At 43.2% G+C, this 13408-nt stretch overlaps 1 protein-coding gene across 2 annotated transcripts in view; it reads right to left on the bottom strand.

Moving 5' to 3' along the window:
• Positions 1–13408, bottom strand: part of LOC132579278 (septin-2) — a 93266-nt gene that overhangs the window by 43729 nt on the left and 36129 nt on the right. For both annotated transcript variants that reach the window (XM_060249545.1, XM_060249544.1), the window contains 4 exons: positions 7434–7568; positions 6532–6649; positions 3642–3743; positions 772–917 (listed from right to left, as the gene is read on the bottom strand). In XM_060249545.1, coding sequence (XP_060105528.1) covers positions 772–917; positions 3642–3743; positions 6532–6649; positions 7434–7568 — 501 coding nt within the window. The remainder of the gene's footprint in view (positions 1–771; positions 918–3641; positions 3744–6531; positions 6650–7433; positions 7569–13408) is intronic.

Genomic DNA, 13408 nt, shown 5'->3' with positions numbered 1-13408 from the left:
AGAATAAATAATCAATTGATGAAGTACTTATGTCTGGAAACAAATATGCAAGCTGCCTTGGAGTATAGTCCAAATCAAGGGTGGCCAAACTGCAGCTTTGAGAGCAACATATTATGTAGCTCTCAAAGCCCTCACCACCCCATTAGTCAGCTTACAGCAGGCATTTCTCTCTTTAAATCACTTCTCCAAGCCAAGACAGCCAGCAGCTTGGAGACTGCATTTAAAGTTAAAGCTGCTTTCTTTCCACCTCCACCTCCATCTATTTGGCTTCCTTCCTTCCTCCCTTCCATCTTGTGTCTCTCAAACATCTGATGTTCATGTTTTGTGGCTCAAACATCTGATGTTCATGTCTTGTGGCTCTCAAACATCTGACATTTATTCTATGTGGCTCTTACGTTAAGCAAGTTTGGCCACCCGTGGTCCAAATTCTTGTTACAGCAAAATATAGGACATTCATCTTGCTGATTCAAGCAGCTATGAAGTCTAGGTGAACTTTGAGGAAGACCCAAAACTGCAAATTCAAAGTAATTGGGAAATTCGCCTTCTACACACAGCACATTCCAAACACAAAGTGATCTCCCCCCTCCTTGTTAGCAGCACCTTCAACCTAGAAACAAAAAGCATAAGGCAATTTTTTCAAGCATTATTTTTGTACATCAATCTCACTGAACAGTGTTTCTAGATGATATATACAGGAAAGCACCTCCCAGCACAAAACAGCTCATTAGAAGTGTCTTTAAGGCAGTGACTAAACTAGGGACTGATACTTACACTAGCATGGTGCGCAACTTCAGGAAGTCATTATGCTCTGGATTCTCAACTTCCACCACTCCCCAGGGATACAGGCGACCTCTGATTTTTTTTCCTTTCACTTCAATAAGCTGGTTGGAGCCAATGACAGCAAACGGAATGCTAGCCTGGATGAGTCAAAGAAAGCAGAAATTCCATTTTATGGGATCATTTGTGAAGAATGCCAAAAGGATGGGGGCAACTGAACACTGATAGCACTGCACAGGTTCGGGTGCATCTAGGGGCATCAACAGCTTCCTAAAGAACCTCAGCTGTCAATAAAGTCAAAACATTTTTGCAGAAACAAGAAGTGTTTGCTAATTCCTCGACCACTGGGGTTCTGAGATTGGGGATGATGGAACGAGTCCAAGTATTAAAAAGGAGAAGTTCCTGCCTTTACCTATGAATTCATTTCCTTGACCCTCTGCCCTCAGTAACTGTCATTTCCTCTATTTATTCTAGTGTTTCTTTCCCATTTCAAAGCAGGAAAAAAAGGCACCCCCGTGGCCAAAATCTCATTTTTTTTTCAAACAAAAAGTTATACAATTTCCGCAAACATGGCCAGATAAGCTGCATTCTTCAGTTTGACAGCAGAGTGGCAAGAGGATTTGGAAGTTTAAACTACCCAGTAACACCTAAGCCACACTGCACCAACCACTATGGGACTGGATCTGAAGATGGTGTCAAGGAGACACCTTCTGCAGCAGAGAAGAATCCTCCCCTTTAGATCAGTTTTACTGCTGTTTTGTCCAATGGTACCTTGCCCCTTCTCCACAAAGCTAATGATGGCATATGAGAGGGCTACCCCCTACCATAACGTCGAAACAACCTCGTGAAGGGGTGTGCGTTATGTGCCTTCAAGTCACTTTCGACTTACAGCAACCCTATGACTTCCAAAATGACTTCTTACTAGCAGCCTCGTTCAGTTCCTGCAAATTGAAGGCTGTGCCTTCCTCTTCTGAGTCAACCCGTCTTCATGCTGGGTCTTCCTCTTTTCCGGCCACCTTCAACATTTTTCTTCCTGCGAGTCCTTCTCATGATGCAACCAAAGTACAATAGCCCTGGTTTAGTCATTTTAGCTTTTATAAAGAATTCAGGCTGGATTTGCTCTACAACTCACAGGCTATGGTATCTGTCAAGACAATCCTCCAACATTCCATTTCAAAGGAATCATTTTGCTTCCAGTCAGCTTTCTACATTGTTCAGCTTTCATACCATACACAGCAATGGGAATACCACACTACGAATTACCTTGATCTTGGTCTTCAGAGGCAAGGTAGACATAAGACAGCCCCACTTTTTCTATATAAGAATTTTGAAGATACATTCTTTTAACGGTGGGGCTCTTCCCTTTATACAAAGATCCTCTTTCAAGAATAGCCTATTGCACTGAGGGGGAGATGCTGCTGTTAGCCAGGGCCAACATCAGCACTCCCTGAAGGAGGGAAGCTGCTGAGCCCCAGGGCTTCTATTGGGACCCACTGCTGTCACTTCCATGTGCCTTCTCATCTTCCCTGCTGCCCGCCGGCTTGTTCATGAGCCTTCTTGATGCTCAGCATTTCTAGCAGCACACACTTTCCCAGTACTGCTGGGGGAACAGCATGCAAGCAGTGAGAAGGCTAGTAAGCAAGCAGTTGGGAAGTGGAATGATGCATGGGTGGGCACATGCACTGAAGGGGAGGGGAGGCCAAGGGACCAACTTCTGGAACTGGCCCTGCCATTCGTAGAGTGGATCTGTCAGGTCCAATGCATTTGCAAGGCCACCTTCCTCCACTGTGCACTGCAGCAACTTTGCTCATCTGAGCCAGGTCTTCTGCAGGTGCCAACCTGCAACTAGGCAAAATCAACACCTGCCCACACATCTGCCATCTCTGCTATGGCCTCAACTTTGTGGAACAGCCTGTCTGAGGAGGCCAGGAAGACTCTCTCTCGTAGTTTTCCATGAACTATGCAAAACTGATTGACTCAAGGGAACTTTTCTCTGCAGGCAATAAAGTTGCATTGTACTAAACGATTCAGTTGTGTATACAGATTATTAGGGACTGTGGTCTATTCTACTGCGTACTGCTTGCTGAACCTAGGATCCTACTACAACATTTTTGTATCATTTAACGTGTCATGTTAAGACTTATGCTTGGCTTCAGTTCTGTTTTTCGATATCTGAATGGTTCTACAACCCTAACTGTATTGTATCACTGCATACCCCACCCTTTAAATTGTACTGGCTTACTCTGAAATCCACCTTGAGTCCAAGTGAGAAAGGCGAATTTTATAAAAGACGTCAATTAAAAATTAAAAAGTAATAAAATAAAATCAATTGCCATCGATAACTAGCAGAATTCTAGGTTCCAAACAAATAAAGATAGAATCATCTATATCATTATCTGGCCCCAAAACACCATTCACAAAAGCTCACAAGGATATGATGACCAGCCCTCACAGTCATCAAAGTTAAAATTACAGCACAGATCTGAACTGCTGCAACTAAACACGAGTATGAAAGAAATATATGGGACTATGGAACCAACTATTACTTACTCCCCCCTCCCCAAAGACCTGGGCAAATAAAAACATTATCACTTGGCATTTAAGAGCCAAAAGAGGCAGTGGGGAATGCAGAGAGGGAATTTCACTAGCAAGATACTTGATTATGCAGCCAGTTCTAGACTCAACTCCATCATTATTGTTTCAGAGGAAGGAAAGTTGTGACATTCGACTCCCACCCGTGTGATGAATGTGTTTGGAATAAACCCCAAGCCTGCAGTCAGCTCTAAAACAGATTTATTGCAGACTTTGTCTAAAGTTGGCTGTTACAGACTGAGGGCGGCTGGCTTAGCTAGTCTCAAATTCACCTTCAGCACTCGGGTCTGTTCCTTGAATTCTTCATCCTCGTCAGAATCTGCGTCAGGTAACTGGTAAATCCTGATGCCATGCTCCGAAATCTCATCTAAGACCTGGAGGAAAAGGAAAGTGAACAAAATAAATACGGGGTTGGGTTTTTACACTATAAAATATGTATATAAATATATGAAACTGTCTTCTACGACATCAGAACGCTGGCCTGTGAAACTCAACATCACATACACTGATGAGCAGCTCTGCAGGGCCTCAGGCACAGCAAGTTTTTTTCCAGCACCTTTCCCCAGCCATTCCTTTACCTCAGGGGTGGGGAAGCTATGTCCCGAGGGCCGTATGAAGCCCTCGAGGTCACTTGGTGTGGCCCTCGGGGATTGCTGGGCCGAACCAAGCCATGTGGCAGCCTCTCTGGGGCCTGGCTGGCCAGCGAGGACCATGGGGCCCAGCTGCGCTGTGCAGCAGCCTCCCCAGGGCCATGCAGAGATCACAGAGCCCAGATGTACTGTGCGGCAGCCTCCTTGGGGCCTACTTGGCCAGCCAGAATTGCTGCAGGGCCTGGAAAAGTTACTGTCACAGTTCAGTTTGCACTTGATTATCCCAGATGGTGTGGCCTAATATGCTAATGAGTGTGTGACCTAATATGCTAATATTAGGGGATGTGGTCTAATATGCTACTGAGTTCCTGCTGAGTTCCTATGCATTTGCCTAGGGCGACGGGCTGGGTGTGCATGTGTGTGTGCCAGATTAGGCTCTCCCCACATGACTTCAAATAGGAAAAACAATTATTTGCATTAATTTTGCTGGCCGAAATCATTCTCTCTTGGCGGAGCAGTTTTTTAAGTTGATTATTTTTTATGGCCCGCGAATGATGTTATAAATATCCATATGGCCCTTGGCAGAAAAAAGGTTCCCCACCCCTGCTTTACCTGGATTAAACCACCTTCTATGTAAAAATCACATTTCTCCCTAAGGACCACTGCACACTTCCTGTAGAAGGCATACCTCACACTTCCAAGTAGAAGCACATGGCATCTTTAGAAATACACTAGAGAACAAGCAGAACTCTCCCAAAGGCAGCAACCTGTGCATGGCTATGGGGTGGTAGATATTGCACCGTGTAGGTATTGCACCTTTGGCCCGATACGTGGAACAAGAAAGCCCGCTCTCTCTGGGCAAAGATCACGGTGATAAAAATTGCAACAGAAACAATGGCGGGAAAGCCAGCAAAGGTGCTGGAATAATATATCACAGCTGTTCAACTGCGGGCTTTCCTGAGAGGAAAAAAAGAATCGCAAGGAAAACAAACTGCATATAATGCTCCCAACAATGAAGCTGTGTTTTTTCCCCTATTCAAGCTTCGGTTTTATTGGCCCCAGGAGTTTGTGTGTTCCTAAAAGATTAGCCTTCCCGAGGGAAATCTGCAAAAAGTCAAAATTGTAAGTCTCCTCTCATGCAATCATTCTTTTGAGCAAACCTCCACCCATGGCTCTGTGTGGGCATAGCTTGCGCAACGGCCTCTCGGTTCTTCCCACTCTGGGTATTTCTTTTCCATCTATCGAGTCAAAACAGGAATTACTCCAAGCTGGGTTTCCTTAGCAGAAGCCCCACAACTAAGCTTTTTGCTTATTCAAAAACCCTCCAAAACAAAAAATAAAAGCCCTTCCTTACTTTAGATTGATTGCCAAATGGCAGAAACATCTAAAAAACAGCAAAACTTCAAAGCTGCGCCAGAACAACCAGATTGGGATCCTTGGCCTTGATTAGAGACTTTGTATTAGAGATGTTTTGAGTTAGAAAAATATACAGTAGCTGAAAAGCTTTCAAAGCCCTGGACTGACATGAAACGTTCCGTCCTGTTAAGCCGTCCGCACCAACTGCTGACCCAAGTGGATTAAATTAAAAAAAAAAGTCACGGCCAAGATGTTTATTTGTACTTTGGCTGCTCCTTATTAGGCAACGGTTTTGTTGCTGGTGGTGTGCATTTGAAATGAGATGAGCAGTGACAACTAGCAAATTTACAAGGTAGCACTGGCAGACTTGTGTAACAGAAAAGCAGTGATTCCCAGAAGCTTATACCCCAAAAAATCTTGTTGGTCACTAAGGTGCTACTATTGGATTCTAATCTAGCACTTCTACTGCAGGCTAGCAGAGCTACCCTTCTGACTCTTGTGTAACAAAAGATAATCTTTTGTCTACATCAAAAAGCCGTGGGCAACCGGAACGTAAAAGAGTTTGGTGTAGTGGTTAAGTGTGCGGACTCTTATCTGGGAGAACCAGCTGCTGGAATGGCCTTGAGTTGTCCTTGAAAGGGCAGCTTCTGTGAGAGCCCTCTCAGTCCCACCCACCTCACAAGGTGTCTGTTGTGGGGGAGGAAGATAAAGGAGATTGTGAGCCGCTCTGAGACTCTGAGATTCGGAGTGGAGGGCAGGATATAAATCCAATATCATCATCTTCTTCTACCTTTGATAGTTATTTGTTTAGTTAACCAATCAGGATAAAGCAGAGGAAGGATCATGACAGCTTTATCAGATCTAGAGTTGTTGTTTTTTAATGGATCTGGACTTTTGCATAAAATACACTGCTGAATGATGCTATTCTCACATCAACTGCCTTCAGTGTTCGAATCCTCCTCTCACCCTGTGGATTCATTCATTAGCTTTTCACAAAAGAAATCGAGAAATATAAATGCTAAGGTCAGATCCTCTGCTGGTAATACATAGCCAAAAATAGCAATAGAGCTTTACTGTTAAAAACAGTAGCCCACAGAAAGAAAAGATCTCTAATTCTTGATGAAGGGTAATCAACCTACATCAGTTTGGCTTCCATTGATATAAGTAATGAGTTTTGTCATTTCCGGTGTTTTTTTTTAAAAAGACTTCTGCGTACCCTTCTCTTCAGTCTCTCTCTTTCCTTCAGCGTCAATGTGTCTGCCTTGGCGATCACAGGAACAATGTTGACTTTTCCATGAAGTGCTTTCATAAATTCCACATCCAAAGGCTTCAACCTACAAAAATTATCAAAATTTAATTGATTCCTAATCAAACATAGGCTGGATGCAAAGAGTACTTTTTATGAACAGAGGGGTCCTTTTGAATTCAGTCTTGTACATCTAGCACCATAAGAATTCACACATCCTTTTGATAATCCAAACGGGACAGTATCTGGTCACAGATCTGTACTATATGAAGTTCAAACTATTTGTTGAGGGTGGGGAGGCTTGAATTGTAATTTAGCTTCCCACATTCACATAAAAACTTCAGCTAATCATAAACTTAACACATATCCCTGAAAGCTTTAATATAAATCCTTTCTTGGGCAAAATTACTGAAGCATTATTGCAGAGAGACTTAAACAATTATGAATCAGAGTTTATTTCAACATAGTTTCCTTTTTAAGAATGTCTTACATCAAAAGAATTTAAATTGACTTTAGACACAATAAATATTAACCTCTTGACAATTTTGATTTTTTTTAACTTTACATGTATCTTGCGGAATATTTGCTATAATATGCAAAAATGTATTGTGCTTTGTTCTTAGTTATATGACAATAATAAAGATTTTTGAAAACTCAAAAAAACTTAAATCCTTTCTGAAAGGGAGAAAATATATATATTAAAAAACCAAACCAAAACCAGCCATTAATCCCGAAAGAAGATTTTAATTGAGCTGGCTAACCAACAATGTGGAAAGTAGCTCCATTTTAATCCCTGGCACAAAGTCACCAAACACATTTTTTTTGCGGAGTGAAAAATGTCTACCCTGAAAATGAAAGCCTCCTTTTCATACCCATGTCCAAAGGGCGATATGAAGTAAAAACAGCAATGGACTCTGTTGTCTACAATATGGCGCCTGTTGAGGCCGCTCTCGTCATGAAGATACCTTTCAAACTGATTGTCAATGTACTGGATAATCGTCTTGAAACTGTAGTATAGGAAGGAAGAGGGAGAAAAGGGAATTGGTGAGGAAAGTCAAGGTATTCAGTCCAGGCATTTGTGAGAAATATAGTTTCCCCTTATTGTGTTGGTCAAGGAAGGAAGCACTTCTTGGTCGCTAAAGAAACACTGTCCCTCTCTTCCTTTAAAATCCCTCTCCCAAATCCCAAATCCACCTCCTTTGGCTTAACCCTTTAGTCCTTCATCCTCAAGTGAAATGAAGGCAATGAATACAGTCATCCTAGACGAGGGCTGTGGCTCAGTGGCAGATCATCTGATTTGCGCAAAGAAAATCCCAGATTCAATCCCTGGCATCTCTGATTAAAAGGATCAGGTTGTAGGTAATGTGAAAGGTTGTAGGTGATATGAAAGTCCTCTGCCTGAGAATCTGCAGATGCTAGCCCAAGCAAACAGTTCTGACCTTGAGAGCACAATGGTCTAACTTGGAGTTCAACTGCACACACATCTCTCATTAAGCTTTAGTTTGCTCATTCTTCCCCTGTCCCTCAGTCTAGAGACCAAGGTCTTGAACTGTTTTGCTACCCTGGAAAGGGACACATAAGAAGACAGTGCTATCCATACAATTACCCAGACACAGATGGCCCAGGCTTACCACATCTCAGAAACTAAGCTGGGTCGGCCCTGCTTAGTACTTGGATGGGAGACCACAAAGGAATCCCAGGGTTGCTACACAGAGGCAACCAATGGCACCTCTGGAAATGTCTTGCCTTGAAAACACTATGGGGTCGCCAGAAGTCAGCTGCAACTTGATGACACCCTCCATCCAACATCTATACTATTCTAAACCAATCATTGTTGATTTCAGGTCAAGCTTCAGAGAGATGCTCAATAGTGCTGCAAAAAGACAAGAACTTAACTTGCTCCACAGTTCCATCCCCCCGCAAAGGAAGAAGAGCTGACAGAAGGCATGCTCAGGATGACATATTTATACCACATTCTACTACCTTTAGATACACATTTTGACAACTGCTTAGAATCCTGGCTACTTTTTAAATGAAACACTTCGCAAGTATTATCTGGCACAATAAATAGCAATTAGCCTTATAAAATTAGTTTGTTGATCTTTCAGCTAGAGCACTGTGTTCTATTTTCTGAGTTTTGGAGAATGCAGGACAGCAGAAGAGGAGGACCAGTGTTTACTGGCAAAGCATGATGTACAGTCATGCTTCAGATATGGTTGCTCAAGTTACAGCTGACGCTTCTCCAGCCTAAGCAAATCCATAGGCTCCGCATTTTAGACCATCCCCCCTGCCCATATGCCACTGTTTGTTACACAAACGCTCAAGGCTGCCAAAACAGAACCTATTAATTGACAATCTGCTCTCAAATAAATCACCACTTCTAAGTGTTTTGTCAAGTCACTGTGACAGGGAAGTTCATCTCGTTTAGGATGCAATCCAGGAGGTTTTTTTAGCATTTGGCTGCTGTTTTTAGAACTGGGAAGAAGAAAGAAGATATGAAAGTAGAGAAGTGTGATCATTGATCAGCTAGCTGGTGTTTGGGTCTTTGCAGGATGCATCTGCAGGTCTGACATCACCAGGAGCCAAGGGAGTGGGGGCTGGTGCTGTCCCTATCACTTGACAGTGTATTTTCATCCTAAGAAAATAAGAAGAGCCTTGTCAGATCAAACCAGATATACATCTAAGTCCAGCATCCTGTGTCCCACAGCAGCCAACCTGGAAGGCCAACAGACAGGGCACTGATGACAAAGCCTTTCCATGAAGGTGTCTGCTAACACTAGTATTCTGCCTCTAGATGTGAAGACTCCCTTTAATTACCATGACTAGCAGCCACCAGTTGATGTGAAAAGTGCCAGAGACAAGTCTTTTGGCTTGCAGAATTTCTTCTTTGCATCTGTTTACCCAGCATCTATGGCCCCACGGTGCAGAGTGGTAAGCTGCAGTATTGCAGTCCAAGCTCTGCTCATAACCTGAGTTCGATCCCAGCGGAAGCTGGGTTCGGGTAGCCAGCTCGAGGTTGACTCAACCTTCTGTCCTTCCGAGGTCGGTAAAATGAGTACCCAGCTTGCTGGGGGGGAAGTGCAGATGACTGGGGAAGGCAATGGCAAACCAACCCGTAAATAGTCTGCCATGAAAATGTCATGATGTGACGTCACCCCCTGGATCGGTAAAAACTCGGTGCTCGCATAGGGGACTACCTTTACCTTTTTACCCAGCATCTGTTTTTGTTAAACTTTAAGTGCCAGATGAAGAGATTTTGTTAAATTTTAAGTGCCAACTTTTTGTTTTGCCAGGCTTCTGGCAACAGCATTTCTTGTTTTTACCATTTTTGTTTCCTATGAGGAGAACACGAGTGCTACAGGGCCTTCGGTCCATTTCTGCTGTTGTGTTGAGGTGCTTCTGCTGCTGGAATGTTACTATCACCAGTAAATTTTAGTAACTAAAATGTACTGTATTCTTTTATTCATCGCATTGCAAGCCACACTCCCCGCCCCCTTTATTTGTTATGAAGCTAGATAAGTCTTTCCACACAGACAAAAATAAAACCGTTCAGTGCAAGAGCAGAGGAAACCTCCCACCCAAGTGACAAGGACTTTCGAATCCCTGACTAAGCCTGAGTCATCTGCTTTCTAAAGCTCATGAACAACGAAATAGGCATCTGAGGGTGGGGCTGATCCTTATTAGGGTGATTAATCTCACCACATTCCATCTTTCCGACTGGTCGAATTGTTCTCAGTGCAGCATCAGAGCTCAGACACTCGGCCAATATTTTCACCTAAAGCTTTTAAGACGGCGGCTGCAACCCACAAAAGATTGAACAATGCCAGGAGAAGAGCTTCTTGTCTCATCTCCTGTTTCAGCAAGAATTACGAAACGGTTTGCCGATGAAGGCGGGAAAGGGGGTCTTTAAGTACAATCAGAAGGCCAAACCACAGCATGATATGCTTTCTGCTTTGCCACGTTTATATGACATTGTTCAAAGCACCTCTCTGTTGTAATCCCTGCAACAATCTTGCAAAGTAAACTAGTACTATTATCCCAGTATTGAAGAGGCATTGTATCCCTGACCTGGATGGCCCAGGCTAGCCTGATCTAGTCAGATCTAAGAAGCCAAGCAGGGTTGGCACTGATTAGTATTTGGATGGGAGACCACCAAAGAATACCAGGACTGTTTTGTAGGCAAACCACCTCTGAACATATCTTGCCTTGAAAACCCTACGGGTCACTGTAAGTCAGCTATGACTTGACAGTGATAAAAAACGTAAATGAAGGCATAAGACTGAGGGAGTGTGGCTTTCTCATAACTATTTAGTGAGCTGGTGGCTGAGGAGAGACTCAAACTGGGGACCTGCCAATGCCAGATCATTTGTCAGTCACATGCCCACTCTATTGCTCCAGCTGCACCATCTCTTTTCATCTACTTGACTGGACTGAGGCCAATGGGTTTGGTTTTCCTGAATCTTCCAATCAAAGTAAGAGTAGCAAAAACAAACAGACAGGAACGTTCGAACAAGCAGTTATGAAGAGCTAACGGGGGGGCGGGAGGCATTGTGCTTGAAGCTTCTCTAGCGCTGTAATTTGCTTACGTGCAATTTCCAAGCGTTCATGACTGTTAATTTTTTTTCTCTAGTAAAATGTAATGTATTGTACCTTGTTCCAAATCCGGGAAACACCTGCTTTCCGCCATGACGCTATCGTTAGCTTAAATGACATCATATCCTGTTCTGTATGTTACAACAGCAAACAAGGCTATCAGCATTTTGTTTTAAAGCATCACTTTAGGGGGGGATTGAAACTAGAAGCAGTCAAAACACAGAAACACCACCTAAAGCGGCTATGGTTGTCTGCCCAGAGAAGCTGACATATGACATACTGGGACAAAAAGCTAAAGACAGAATGGAAAGATATTCCCTACTTCTGCACAAAGGTTGGCAAGGCAGGTTTAATACAGGCAGATGGCTTCTAGACTTTAAAATTACTCCACTTGAGTAATAAGCTGCAAAAAGGCTTTCTGAAAAACCAATTTATATAATGCGTTTCTTTTTGTGCTTATGTTATCTCGGAGTCTGGGATGGAAGGATCAACGTGTATTTATTCAAATACATATAACTGGCTTTGAAAGTGTTCAGAAACATCAGCTGGTGCAGAATGCTACAGCCAGACTGTTGCCCATAGCAAGGGTGTCAAACATGAAGCCTGGGGGCCAGATCAGGCTGCCAGAGGCGTCCTATCAGGCCCATAAGCAATCAAAAGAAGGTTTGCAACTCAAAGATACACACTTGAACACCTGAACAACATACTCAAGACTGCTATAGCACAGACACTGTCTCCAGTTTTTGCTGCAGTAATTCAGAGCAAGAGGTGTCAGTTATAAGAGACTTAAATAAACAAAATATTGTAAGAATGCTAGTTTTAAGCATGTTTTATTTTAAGTTTTTAAAAAATCTTTAATTGTGTGTATCTGTGACTGCTACCTGGCAGTACATATCACTCTAACCCTGGCCCATCTACACAGGCTCCCAATCTTTTCCAGGCACAATTCAAGATGCTGGTGTTGATGTTTGAAGTTTTATACGGTTTGGGATTAGCATACCTGAAAGGGCCTATTCCCTTTCAAACCTACCCTAGAGGCAATGTGGGAGAGGGCTTTCTCATTCCTGGCACCAAAACAAAGGAACAACTCAGAAAGACTTGCTGGCCCCCTTCCCTTCCACCAGTGGTTGGAGATTTTTGTTTCATTTAGCATTCCCTCAGTGATCCCTTCTTTCTACCCAGTTTATTTTAAATTATTGTTTGGACAATATTGCTTACTCTGACTGACAGCAGCTCTTCACGGTCTCAAAAGCCTTTCACATCAACCGATTCCCCACTAGCCTTATGCCGCTCTCACTCTCCTCTTCTGTCGGATTTCACACTATCTACCCCAGGGCTGCAACTCGCTCCACTTTTTTCGTGCAGCAAACAAGATCCTCTAAAAACCGGTTTCTGTTTGCCATGCGAAAAAGACGAAGCGAGTTGCAACCCCGGGGCAGATAGCGTGAAATCCGATAGAAGCCCCACAGAGAAGAGGCGCGTGAGAGCAGCATAAGGCTCGTGGGGAATCTGTCACCATCTCATCTTTCTAACTGGAGGTACCGGAGAATGAATCAGATGCTATACATTAGAGAAACAGGTTAACAATTACATGCAAAAACAAACCAAAAAAAAACCCTTGACATAGGAATCTGTCTTATACTCACAGAGCATCTGGCTTAGTTACTCTGACCAACAGTACCTCTCCAGAATTTCAGGCAGGGAAAGGTCTTTCTGCAATGCCTATTATCAAAGACCCCTCCAACTGAAGATGCTGGAGAGTGAACCTGGGAGCTTCTGCATGCAAAAAATGCCCTTTTAACACTGAGCCATTACCCATCCATGGCAATGAAAAGCAAATCTCACAATGCAAGTTATGATTACATGAGGCTTCTGGGTCTGAAGAAGATGGAGGCTGCTGGTATAACAAGCTGCTACAAGATACATAGCCACTGCAGAACAAAAGTATTAGAAACAGCATTGCAAGCACATGGCATGTTTCTGTGTGAATTGACACACAAAAATGCTACTGGATCTACAACAAACCTTTTCCAAACGAAAATATTCACCTGATGAAAGCAAGAAACAAATTAACAAAGCCAGAAGGGTACCCAGAGAATACTCGTTGCGACAGGCCCAAAAGAAACAATAGTAGAACACACTACTAGTGATCACGTACCGCTCTCATCTCAAAACAGTTCAACACATCATCAGAAACCTATAACCCCTACTGGATAATGACAGTTCTCTTTCACAAATACTGGGAGGCAAACCT

The sequence above is a fragment of the Heteronotia binoei genome, chromosome 11 (genome assembly GCF_032191835.1).
Source record: "Heteronotia binoei isolate CCM8104 ecotype False Entrance Well chromosome 11, APGP_CSIRO_Hbin_v1, whole genome shotgun sequence".
Taxonomy (NCBI): domain Eukaryota; kingdom Metazoa; phylum Chordata; class Lepidosauria; order Squamata; family Gekkonidae; genus Heteronotia; species Heteronotia binoei.
The sequence above is the reverse complement of the archived record's forward strand: the minus strand, read 5'-3'. Positions and strand labels throughout refer to the sequence as shown.